Here is an 11,530-nt window from a genome sequence, read left to right as displayed (position 1 = left end):
TATAAGCCCCCGGGTCCGGGACGTGAACCGCTGTCGACTACGTGGGAGTCCAGCAACATGTCGCTGGACTTAAAACTCACGCCTGGTGGCTTAAAACTCACGCCGGTCGCATGTGCGTGCGTGCCCAAGATCCCAAGAGGAGAATGGAGGAGAAGGGATTGCGGCGTGGCCATCCCTCCTGGGGGTGATTTCTCGCTTTCTGTCTGTCTGGCGAGTGCACGTGCCCTATGGCATAAACCTCTAAAAAAAATAGTCATTATGCTCACTGCTGGTCCCTATTAATTTATTTTACTTTGACCAGAGAGGGAGAAAGAGAGAGAGAGAAGAAGTGAGAAAGCAAGCTGCCAGGTCTGGGATTCAAATCATAGTCGGTCATGTGGGAGCCCTTAACCACCATGCCACCTGCCACCCCCAGTGCTTTCGTTTTTAACTTGTTTTACTATTTTAATAAAATGTACTGAAATCAGAAATGTTCTTCATCGCAAACTCATGACACTAGTGAATGTGCAGCAAGGAGCATGCTCATGCTCAACCCCCAAGATTGCTGCCTGTAGACTGTGCTCTGGAGCGCATCTCAGTGGGACCCTGTCATTGGCTTCTGGCACCCACTGAAACTGCCCTGGAGCAGAGTCAGCGGGGCTCCCTACAAATCTTCCCCGAGGAGGCCTTGCCTAGCCAGATTTAGAAGACTCATAGGTGCCCTGGACCAAGCATATCTGGCTCTTGACACAGAAGTTGTAGTTCTTTTGGATATTTGGGCAGGCTTGGGAATGGCTAAGATGTGGGGCAGGAGACGGCAGAGTTCATGAGAGAGCTGGGAGCCAGGGGCTACTGCAGAGGTCAAGGCTGGGCTAGGCTGTCGGGATTGGGAAGAGGTGGACTAGGGTGGTGCTCAAAGACAGTGAATAGACAGGATAGAAGAGCCTCACCTTACTTTTGCCCTGACTCTGCTATCGGCCTGGTAGCCTCTGGAGCCTGGGAGAAGCCCCTCATCAATGTTTCCTCCTTCCTTTCCTTTGAGTTCTACCTGTAGAGCTCCAAGCTCTAGCTGTTCTACAGAATAATTTATCTGGTGGAGTAAATTACCTATGAGAGGGGCTGGTCAGTCACTCACAGTTTAGTGCAAGTGAGAGCTGAACTGGAAGCTTACTTTCAGCTAGAGATTGGGGGAGGGGGAGATGGGTCCTGGCATGGCTGGGGTGGCCTTCCCCCCATTAGAGGGGTGACTTCAGACAGGAGGCTCTGGTGGGTACCCTAGTGAGTCTAGACCTCCTTCCCTAGCATGCTGTAGGCCCAGCCCTGGGTTCCCTGAGCCTCTGTTCCAGACCACAGCTGGCTACCTGGTAAGGAAGAGAGCCTGAGGTTGCAGGCATAGCCACAAACCCTGGGCTGGGCCCTATTCCCACTTCCTGCTACCAGGGGTGGATAGTTGATGCCAGGCCTGTCGGACTTGTCACTTAGTAGCTCAATTGCCTGGTGGTGGCCCCAGCTTCTCCAGCTCTGAGGCTGGATTAGGGCCAACAGCCCTAGTCTCTGGGGCCACCTGCCTGTGGGCACAGGTGCTCAGTGGCTTCTCCTGCCCTGGGTGGCGCTATGTGGGGGAGCTGCTGGAGGTGATGGTGAGTGCTTGGCTTGGCCCAGACTATCTGGGTGAGCTCCTACTCTGCCCTCCCAGGCTGTGCTATCTAGGGTCAGTAACTCAGCCTCTCTGAGTCCCACCTACTTCCCTGGGTTGGGAGAGTCCTTGCAGGTAACTTATGACAGTTCATAGCAAGGGCTCAGTGGGGACACTTGAGCCTATCTGACCTGAGCATGGGAAGGGAGTTCAGATAAGCCCAAGGGCTTAGCACTAGCCAGTGTAGTGGTCAAGTGTGGGATAAAGTGTTGGGAGCAGATGCCTGTCTCCTGGTGAGGTGATGGGCCCCTGGGCTGGCCCATCACCATGGGCCAATACCAAAGGGCTTAGCACTAGCCAGTGTAGTGGTCAAGTGTGGGATAAAGTGTTGGGAGCAGATGCCTGTCTCCTGGTGAGGTGATGGGCCCCTGGGCTGGCAGCCCAGCCATACCAATACCATGGGCACCGTGGACCCCAATTCTTGGGAATGCACATGGGGCTCTTTGAGAGTTCAGGGTAATGCTGCACCTCCTGTCTCATACCAGCTCTGTCTGCCAACTTCCTTATCTGAATTGGGAGGGAGGAGGTGCAGTTGGAGGGGCTGGCCTGTGGTGTACTGTGGCCTCTGGGATCCTGAGGGTACGCTGAAGGGTCCACCTTAGCCTGTGGCAATGCTGGGCACCAAGGGCCCTGCTTCTGAGAGTAGATTCCTCCCTGGGGCGGGTCTGTGGGGGTGGCGGGCAGAGCCCAGCAGCCACAAGTTCGAGGTTAACCTGGATCTTGCTAGGAATTCTGAGGTCAGGGCAGAATGCCAGCAGGGGGTGCCCCTGGGTGGCCATACTCCAAAACTGCCTTTCCACCCGGGAGGCACATAAGGGAGCTCGGGGTTGTCAGAGGCATTTCTCCCAAGCATGGCTGTGGCCTCTGCCTACTCCAGACCCTGTCCCTACTCTGGAGCCTCCGGGGAGATTGTGTTGGCCGATTGTGGGCAGCATCGTACACCTGACAGAGGGCTCAAGCTCATCCTCCTGGGGGCTTTGGCACCTGCTCTCCTGTTTGAGGGGGCAGGACCCTCCCTCGGATTCAGGCAGGTCCCTATCCCTTCCCTCATTGCTGTTCTGGCCTAGCCCACTTTCCTCCTGGCCTGGCTGGGACTTCCAGGTGGAAGGCAGGACACTGGGTGGAGGACTTGAATTCCTCAGGTTGATGAGGGCCCAGGGAGCAGAGTCTCTGGGCCCTGGGAGGGTGTCTGTTTAAGAGCGGAGAACACAAAGACCTCAGGCAGCTCTGGGTCATCTCAAGACCCTGGCCAGGTGAGCAGTGGGGGTTTAGAGATGCTCCAGGTGGTGGGAGAGAGGCAGAGCCTTCTGGGGAAGCCAGGCAGGCACTGCTGTGTGGGTGCTGGGGGTTGCTAATCTGTCTCCCTGTGAGTCAGAAAGGGCTGGGGCTTGGGTGCGGCATGGGAGAGGCTGCTGGCCAGCCCATCTGCGGCTATGTACTGGGGGCTACGGTGAGGACGAGGTCCTTTCTGGCATCTGTGTTGTCAGGTCACTCAGAGACAAGTGCTCGCTATGGCCTCTGCCCATTGCTGCAGGTGCAGAATCCCAGGTATCTTGGAAGCTCTCCCACCTTATCCTGGCCACCCTGGATCTTGGTGACAGCCTCTCACTGTGAGCTCCTCAGCCAATGACTGACGTGGAGCTCATGACCTTCCTGGGAGGCTGGCACAGCTCTGTAGGGCTGTGGCTGCTGAGTGAGGGCAGCAGGTATCGGAGGGCAGTCCTGACAAATGACCATCTGCCTGTTGAGGATGTCTACCTCAGTGGTGTGGCCAGATATGGGGGGATAAGGGGAGGGATCAGCAGGACCCTGAGCTCTCTCCCTCCCTGCTGACCCTGACTTTGTTGTCCACTCTGCTCCCTGGGTAGGAGTGTGGGGTGCCAGCTTTACCAGGGCCTCCTGCAGCCTGCTGCCTGTTGAGGTGCCCTGGCAGGCAAGAGTGGCCCTGTACCTGGCATCAGGCCCAGCCAGCCATGAGGCTGCTTCCTGCCAGGTGTGTGTCCAGGCCTGGCCCAGTCTCTCGGCTCCCATTTCTCCACTAGGCCCAGGTCCTGGGAGTGGAAAATCCCACTGTTCTAGGCAGGGCTGGGAGCCAGGGGGCAGGGCGTCCAGGCCTGCCCTGCTGCCTAGGCTCAGGAGCTGCAGTATGGGGTGTCAAGGCCACAGCACCTGCCCACCTTGCCATACTGCCTCCTTAGACCATGGGATCTTCCCCTGCCCAACTGCCTCCTCTGAGCTGTGCCGGCTACTGTCTTCACCCTCTTGACCCCTGACTCTGGTCATCCCTGGCCCTCTGCATGTGCCCGCATGCCCTCTGCCGCCCCCCCCCAAGCTCTCCTAACTAGGGAGTTACATTAAGATAGTCAGGGTCTGGATGTCGGTCAGTGCATGTAACTGCTGTGGCTCACTGTCCTCCCAGGCCCAACTGGTTCTGTGTTCCTGGCTGTCCTCAAAAGTCTTAAACTGGGAGGAAGTCATGGCTCCCTGAGAGCTGGGGTTGGCCTAGTGAATGGGGGCAGCCTTGTCTCCCTGACTGGTTGAGCTGGCTAGCGGGGTGGTAGGCTGCTCTTTAGGTCTCTGTGCTGTCTGGCTGCCTGAGCGGGGTGGATGCTAGAGAGATACAGCAGGGAGGGATGGGATAGGAGCCTGTGGCCAGGTCCCTGTGGATAAGGTGTCAGTCACAAAGCAGAGAACTTGTCATTGGCTTCTGGGACTGGGGAGGTGCATGTGGCTTGCTCCCCCTGGCTGCTGAGAGGGTGAGGCAGGGTCGAAGGACCTTCTGGAAATTGATGGAAGGTAGAGCCCATGTGCTCGTTGGGTTTGGGCTGAGGGATGGAGCAGCTGGTGGGGAATCCTACAGATTGGTCCTGTAGAACACTGAGAGTGAACGGTAGCTTTTGGGGGTCATGGTTTCTGAGCCCCAGAGCTAACTGAAATCCCAGGCAGGGAAAGTGTGTGGTTGGAGACAGGAGTGTGACGGAGCCTGGGGCTATGCACATAGCCGTGTCTGAGATGAGGGCTGGCCAAGGAGAGGGAAGCTGGGAGCCAAAGACCTCCCTAGGGAGCCTCTCATCTGGTCTGACCCACCTGATGGCTGGGGCCAACCCTAGAGGTAAATAGGAGCCCTAGGCTGACCCTCCACGGACAGCCCACAGCCACTGTCCCCAGTGCTAGAGGACCAGGAAGTGGGGGTGGCCTGCAGCCCAATGGAGAGTGATAAGGGTCCCCAAGAAGAGGATGTGCTGGGCTGGAGTGCCAAAGAACCTGACATGTGCAGTGGCACAGGCCACCTGTGTCCAGGCCCTAGTGGGGCGTGGGTCTCATCTTTAGAGCACATGGGTCAGACCCCAGGTGGTCTTATGACCCTTTCTGCCCACAGAGTGGTGAAGGAAGAGATCTTCGATGACAACGCCAAGCTGCCCTGCTTCAATGGCCGTGTGGTTTCTTGGGTGAGTTCATGGACAGCCCCTCCAGGAGGCCCTTGGGGCTACCTGTGTCCAGACCTGAGGATGTTTGACTGTTGGGGCATCCTGAGCTCTCCCTTTCCCTCCACAGCTGGTCCTGGCCGAGGGCGCTCACTCTGATGCAGGGTCCCAGGGCACGGACAGCCACACGGACCTGCCCCCACCTCTCGAGAGGACGGGTGGCATTGGGGACTCCCGGCCTCCCTCCTTCCAGTAAGGGCTCTGGAGGGGGCGGGACAGGGGAAGAGCTAGTCAGCAGGGATGAGCTATTAGAGCCCTCATGGGCAGGAGGGTAGCAAGGCTCCTGTTGGGAGGCATCTGAGATGCTGGTAGCCCAGCCTGCCCCAGCTACTGTCTTTTGTCGGCACAGCCCAAATGTGGCCAGCAGCCGTGACGGGATGGACAATGAGACTGGCACAGAGTCCATGGTTAGCCACCGGCGAGAGCGAGCCCGACGCCGGAACCGCGAAGAGGGTACCAGCCATGCCTGCCTGCCCCTGTACCCTACAGCCCTGTGGTGCCACCCAAATCCCTGCAAACTCTTAGATACTGGGTTTCTGGGCCCACCCCCTGCAGGAGACCCCTCTGTTGACCTCATAGTTACCTACCTGCCAGTTCCCAGACTGCCTGGCTTGAGGCTGCTTAGTCTACCCCTGAGCCTGTGATCTCTGGTGTCCTTACTGTCATCTACCTCTCTGCTGCCCCACAGCGGCCCGAACTAACGGGCATCCAAGAGGGGACCGGCGGCGGGACCTGGGGTTGCCTCCGGACAGCGCATCCACTGTGCTGAGTAGCGAGCTGGAGTCCAGCAGCTTCATCGACTCAGATGAGGATGACAACACCAGCCGGTGTGTGGGGGTGTGTGTGTATCTGCATGTGTCTGTGGGTGTGTGTGCAGGTGGCTGGGCTGGCTACATGTGTTCATGTCCCCTCATGTGCCATCTGTGTGGGGTCTGTGCAAACATCTGTGTACATGTCACACATACAAGGCTTGGGACCTGGGGACACTAGGAACTGAGCCCACTCCTGAGCAAATGCATCTGGGACCTGTGGTTTCCTGATTCAACCTGGCCAGGATGGGGGGCAGGGCCTGACCATCCCCATCCATGCTCCTGACACCCCTGACCTTTGACTCCCTGCCCCCAGACTAAGCAGCTCCACTGAGCAGAGCACCTCATCTCGGCTCATCCGGAAACACAAGCGCCGGCGGCGGAAGCAGCGCCTGCGGCAAACAGACCGGGTAGGTGTGGGACAGGGATTGGGGCCCTCTGCCTGCCACAGCCCCTCATCCGGCATCCCTCCACAGGCCTCCTCCTTCAGCAGCATCACCGACTCCACCATGTCCTTGAATATCATCACTGTCACGCTCAACATGGGTGAGGCCTTGATGTTCGTGGGGTTGGGGGCTTGGTGGGGTGTGGATGTCCGCTCACTGCTCCTCCTGCAGAGAGGCACCACTTCCTGGGCATCAGCATCGTGGGCCAGAGCAACGACCGGGGTGACGGTGGCATCTACATTGGTTCCATCATGAAAGGCGGGGCTGTGGCCGCTGATGGCCGCATCGAGCCAGGCGACATGCTGCTGCAGGTGCAGGGCTGAGGGGGCTGTGGGCTGAGAGAGGCACCCCTACCCACCCTACCAACGCCCTAACTCCCCAAACCTCCCAGGTGAACGATGTCAACTTTGAGAACATGAGCAACGACGATGCTGTGCGCGTGCTACGGGAGATAGTGTCCCAGACAGGGTGAGGCGGAGTGCCCAGAGGGCAGGGCATAGGAGAGGTTGCATTGGGGGGTGTGGGGCCGAAGAGGTCACGTGGGAACTTTGACTCTGGCCTGCCCACCCTATAGGCCCATCAGCCTCACAGTCGCCAAGTGCTGGGACCCAACCCCCCGGAGCTACTTCACTATCCCAAGGGGTGAGTGACCCCACCTGGTGGGCAGGCAGGGTGAGAACTTGGAGGGCATCTGGGCCCCTCCTGAAGGGCCTCTCTCTTCTGTGCCCCTTTGCTCTGCTCTCCCCACTATGTCCATTCATCCATGGTCTGTTGACATGTGTGACCACCTAGCTGACCCAGTGCGACCCATCGACCCAGCTGCCTGGCTGTCCCACACGGCGGCGCTGACGGGAGCCTTGCCCCGCTACGGTACGAGCCCCTGCTCCAGTGCCGTCACCCGCACCAGCTCCTCCTCACTAACCAGCTCAGTGCCCGGCGCTCCACGTAAGTGGCAGCTCAGGAGAACCCTAGAGGAAACTGAGGCTTGGAGGGCGAGGGTTAGCCTCAGCCTCAGCCTTGGTGGTCATGTGGCTGTTGCCAGGGTCCATGATGTGCGTATGTCTGTCCCCAGTGCCCTGCACAGACACATACACAGACAGGTGCACACCTCGCTTGGCCCTGACCCCACTCGCTCTCTGTATTGGGAGCAGGAGATGCAGGGAGGGCTCCTTCCAGGGGTGCATCGAGCAAGGGCGGGAGGCAAGTGTGTGTGGCCCCCACTCTGCTTTCCTGCTGCTAACACAACTAACAGCCCTGAGCTTGTGTGAGAGGTGGGCAAGAGGGGAGAGGAGAGGAGGCCTGGCATATCTCCATAGGGCTCTGGTCTACAGGGTGGGGATGCCCTTACCTCAGTTTGCTCCCAAGATCCTGATAAAAAGCATATGTAAGCATGGGAGGGTGGGAGATAAACTCCCCACCCATACGCACTCCCTGATCCCATGGAGGTCCATCCTACAACAGGCTTGAGCCTACTGTCCCCAAGGGGGAGGTATATGTGCTATGTACAGAGGCCTGGAGATCGCCTCAGCCTGTCAGCCATCAAGGACTGAGGAGGAGGTGGTGGCCGTGCCTTGCAGAACTGGAAGAGGCACCGCTGACGGTGAAGAGTGACATGGGTGCTGTTGTCCGGGTCATGCAGTTGCCGGACTCGGGACTGGAGATCCGTGACCGCATGTGGCTCAAGATTACTATTGCCAATGCCGTCATTGGTGAGTGGATTTCAGTGGCCTTGTCAGTCCCACCTGGCAGGCTGGGAATGGGTGGGAAGAGGGCCAAATCTACTCCTCAGCTGGGTGAGGCGGCCCAGGTCTCTGTTGGCCTGACTGTTGGGGTGCGGCCAGGAGCGGACGTGGTGGACTGGCTGTACACGCATGTGGAGGGCTTCAAGGAGCGACGGGAGGCCAGGAAGTACGCCAGCAGCATGTTGAAGCACGGCTTCCTGCGGCACACGGTCAACAAGATCACCTTCTCTGAGCAGTGCTACTATGTCTTTGGGGACCTGTGCAGCAGTGAGTGGGAGGTGCAGTGGGGAGGGAGGGTGTGGGAAGGACACGTCTACTCTGCACTCACTGCCCTGCCCTCCCCACCAGATCTCGCAGCTCTGAACCTCAACAGTGGCTCCAGTGGAGCCTCAGATCAAGACACACTGGCTCCATTGCCCCACCCAGCTGCCCCCTGGCCCCTGGGTCAAGGCTACCCCTACCAGTACCCAGGGCCCCCACCCTGCTTCCCGCCTGCCTACCAGGACCCCGGCTTCAGCTATGGCAGTGGCAGCACTGGGAGTCAGCAGAGCGAAGGTGAGAGTTAGGCCGACCTCCACTGCCCTACTGCCCCTGTCACCCCTGCCACCTGGCCCATCCCTGCCACCTGGCCCTCTCCTGCCTCTGCTGCTGCCCCATGCACTCCTGCTGTGTGCTTGGGCCCTGGGTGAGCTCCTCTAGAAGGGGGTGTGTCAGAGGGATCAGAGAGCTGGTGTGTGAGGAAAGGGACAGGGGAGAGTCTGATGTAGGGACAGTCTAGACCCCTCACCTGGGTTGATCATGGTGTGAGTGAGGGCTGGTTTTCCAGCTGGTGAAGCAAGCAGCCAGGAAGCTGTGTGGCAAAAGAATGTGACAAGAATGGGAGTAGAGTGGCTAAGGGCATCGAGTGGGGTCACTCTCCAGATTCCCTTCCCCTGGTGGTGCCTGCAGCCCAGCAGGGAGCAACATGAGCAGGCTGGGATATGTGGAGGCTGGGAGATTGTGAGGCACCCCTGAGGAGGTAGGTGACTTATTGCAGCAGAGGCCCGAGGCCCAGTGGGGCCCAGAGAGGCCAGTGAGTGTGCTTGCAGGGTTTGGGCAGAGGTCCTAGGGAACCCAAGGAAGAATGGGAGAGAGAGAAGAGGTAACTGGGAGGAGCTATGTTGGGTGTCTGTGGACCCTGGACAGTCCCTTATCCCCACCCAACCCCAACCTGACCCACAGTCAGACTGGCTGGCAGTGGGTGCGGGTGGCTGGACTGTATCTGGAATGTAACTCATGCTATCCCTTGCTTTGTGCTGAGCAAGCCTTAGACTGAAGGACTAGCGGAGTGGACCCTCGGGGCCGGTAAGCCAGGGTCCCACCCGGCGTCCCTCTTGGCATGTCCCCAGCCAGCCTCAGGTTCCCACCACTTCCTGAGAGCCCAAGACAGGGGCTCAGTCGAGTAGCTGGCCAGGGTCCCAGGGTCGGGTGGACAATGGGTCTTTGGGTGGGGAGGCCAGGATGGCTAACGGGAACACTGAGCACGTGGGGGCCTTCACTGACGCCTCATTCTTCAGCTGCAAGACCAGGCCTTTGGTTCAAGCATTTGGGGTGAGGTGTGGGTCACCGAGCTGTCCCTGCCTGCCATGCTTACTGCAGCTCTCTTGCTTCTCTGGGTGGTGCTGGCTTGGCCCTTGTGTCTGCATGGCTGCTCCCTTTCACACCTGCCCCTGGTTGCCTAGCTGTGGCCAGTTGTCCTAAAAGTGCTGAGGCCTGGCATGAACTGCTCTCCTTCTCCTGCCCCCAGGGAGCAAAAGCAGCGGGTCCACCCGGAGCAGCCGTCGGACCCCGGGCCGCGAGAAAGAGCGCCGAGCAGCTGGAGCTGGAGGCAGTGGCAGTGAATCAGACCACACAGTGCCAAGCGGGACAGGTGGCAGTGGCTGGCGGGAGCGCCCGGCCAGCCAGCTTAGCCGTGGCAGCAGCCCACGCAGCCAGGCCTCAACTGCTGCCCCAGGGCTCCCTACCCTGCACCCACTAACTAAGACCTATGCAGTGGTGGGTGGACCACCCGGGGGACCACCTGTCCGGGAGCTGGCTGCTGTCCCCCCAGAATTGACAGGCAGCCGTCAGTCCTTCCAGAAGGCCATGGGGAACCCCTGTGAGTTCTTTGTGGATATCATGTGACTGAAAGTGGGTGCCTTCACTCCCACCAGTGGGAGAGGGGGGCAGGGGTCCCACCTTGCCTGGCACTCTTATGGGCTTGCCATAGTGGTGGCCAGCTTGGGATAGACCAGCTTGTGGGGGTCCAGGCCTGGGTGGGCAGTGGAGCAGGCTGGAGGTGAGGGACCAGGGCAGCCCAACCACTGTGATCTGGACTTGGCAACCCTTCTGCTCCTGGGGTCTTCCCTGACCTCAGAGCAGGCTGCGTTCCTACAGACTATTGAGGGGAGGGACTCCACTCTGTCCCAGGCAATGTGAGCCTCAGGACTCCCCAGCCCCTCCTTTGTTAGGAGGTGACCCCTCTAGGATGAGAAAGACCCTCTTGGCTCCATGCTGAACCCATCTCCCACAGACATGTGCCCCAGGACCCCAGACTGAATCAGACCGGCACCCCCTCTTCACTCAGCTCACAGGCACTGCCCCTCTGACCCAGGCAGGGAGGCCTCGTGGGGGGGGTGGTGGAATCAGAGCCCCAAATCCCTCTGTGGCTGCCCAGAGTGGGGATCTAATTTATTTATTTATTGTCTGGCCTGTGTGCTCTGGGAGTGGTGAGGCCGTCAGCCATTCCCTCTCCCTACCCAACTGGAGCAGTTTGCATGTTTGCCCCTCCCCTGTGAGTCTCAGAGCACATGTGAGGAACACAAATTTGGAGTATGGGTCAGTTGGGGAGGCAGAGAGGGGTCCTGCATCCTCCCATCATGTCTCAGCTTACAGAAAGGAGGGGAATGTGACCCCTTACAGGATCTAGGGGCACTGATGTGCACAGCTGCTGCAGGGATGGGGGTCTTGAGAAGATGGGAGGTCAGCGTGGGCTGTCCTCACTTTCCTTGAGCGACTGCCCACCTGTACAAGCTGCTGACTCCCTGGTACCTGCAGCCTCATGTCTGTGCTGTAGATACTGTATCAAAGTCTGAGCATCTGGGTAGTCAACATAGAGCTGCTTCTGTGTAAATGCTATTTTAAACACTAAAAAGCGTTTAATTTTATGGGACTGACTTGTGACCTGTATCCATTCTACCCTCAGGCTGCCTTAGGAGACTGAGGCATGGAAGGCCGGGGTTTCTGACCCAAGGCCCTGCTCCAGGCCTGGCCAGGTGCTCTTCTTCGAGCCAACTCAGGCTCTGTCCCGGGTGCTGGCGGGCAGCAGGGTCTTGCCAGCAATTTTCTGTCCGTG

General features: G+C 59.0%; 1 protein-coding gene across 5 annotated transcripts in view; it reads left to right on the top strand.

Annotated features, from left to right (window-relative positions):
- The window catches only part of DVL1 (dishevelled segment polarity protein 1), a 13,407-nt gene extending 2,060 nt beyond the window's left edge, over positions 1 to 11,347 (top strand). Inside the window, exons 2-15 of one of the 5 annotated variants that reach the window (XM_006164102.2) lie at positions 5,055 to 5,124; positions 5,231 to 5,352; positions 5,510 to 5,613; positions 5,849 to 5,987; positions 6,286 to 6,379; positions 6,446 to 6,515; positions 6,587 to 6,726; positions 6,807 to 6,883; positions 6,990 to 7,057; positions 7,208 to 7,285; positions 7,993 to 8,124; positions 8,257 to 8,424; positions 8,506 to 8,712; positions 9,944 to 11,347. In XM_006164102.2, the coding sequence (XP_006164164.1) occupies positions 5,055 to 5,124; positions 5,231 to 5,352; positions 5,510 to 5,613; positions 5,849 to 5,987; positions 6,286 to 6,379; positions 6,446 to 6,515; positions 6,587 to 6,726; positions 6,807 to 6,883; positions 6,990 to 7,057; positions 7,208 to 7,285; positions 7,993 to 8,124; positions 8,257 to 8,424; positions 8,506 to 8,712; positions 9,944 to 10,320 (1,846 nt within the window). In that variant the 3' untranslated portion in view covers positions 10,321 to 11,347. Of the gene's footprint in view, positions 1 to 5,054; positions 5,125 to 5,230; positions 5,353 to 5,509; positions 5,614 to 5,848; positions 5,988 to 6,285; positions 6,380 to 6,445; positions 6,516 to 6,586; positions 6,727 to 6,806; positions 6,884 to 6,989; positions 7,058 to 7,207; positions 7,361 to 7,992; positions 8,125 to 8,256; positions 8,713 to 9,461; positions 9,488 to 9,943 lie in introns of those variants that run through there. The other 4 variants (XM_006164101.2, XM_014582375.1, XM_027766516.1 and 1 more) reach the window with 4 other exon arrangements.
- Positions 11,348 to 11,530: the final 183 nt, after the last annotated feature.

The sequence above is a fragment of the Tupaia chinensis genome, unplaced genomic scaffold (assembly GCF_000334495.1).
Source record: "Tupaia chinensis unplaced genomic scaffold, TupChi_1.0 Scaffold143584_1, whole genome shotgun sequence".
Lineage (NCBI taxonomy): Eukaryota > Metazoa > Chordata > Mammalia > Scandentia > Tupaiidae > Tupaia > Tupaia belangeri.
The sequence above is the reverse complement of the archived record's forward strand: the minus strand, read 5'-3'. Positions and strand labels throughout refer to the sequence as shown.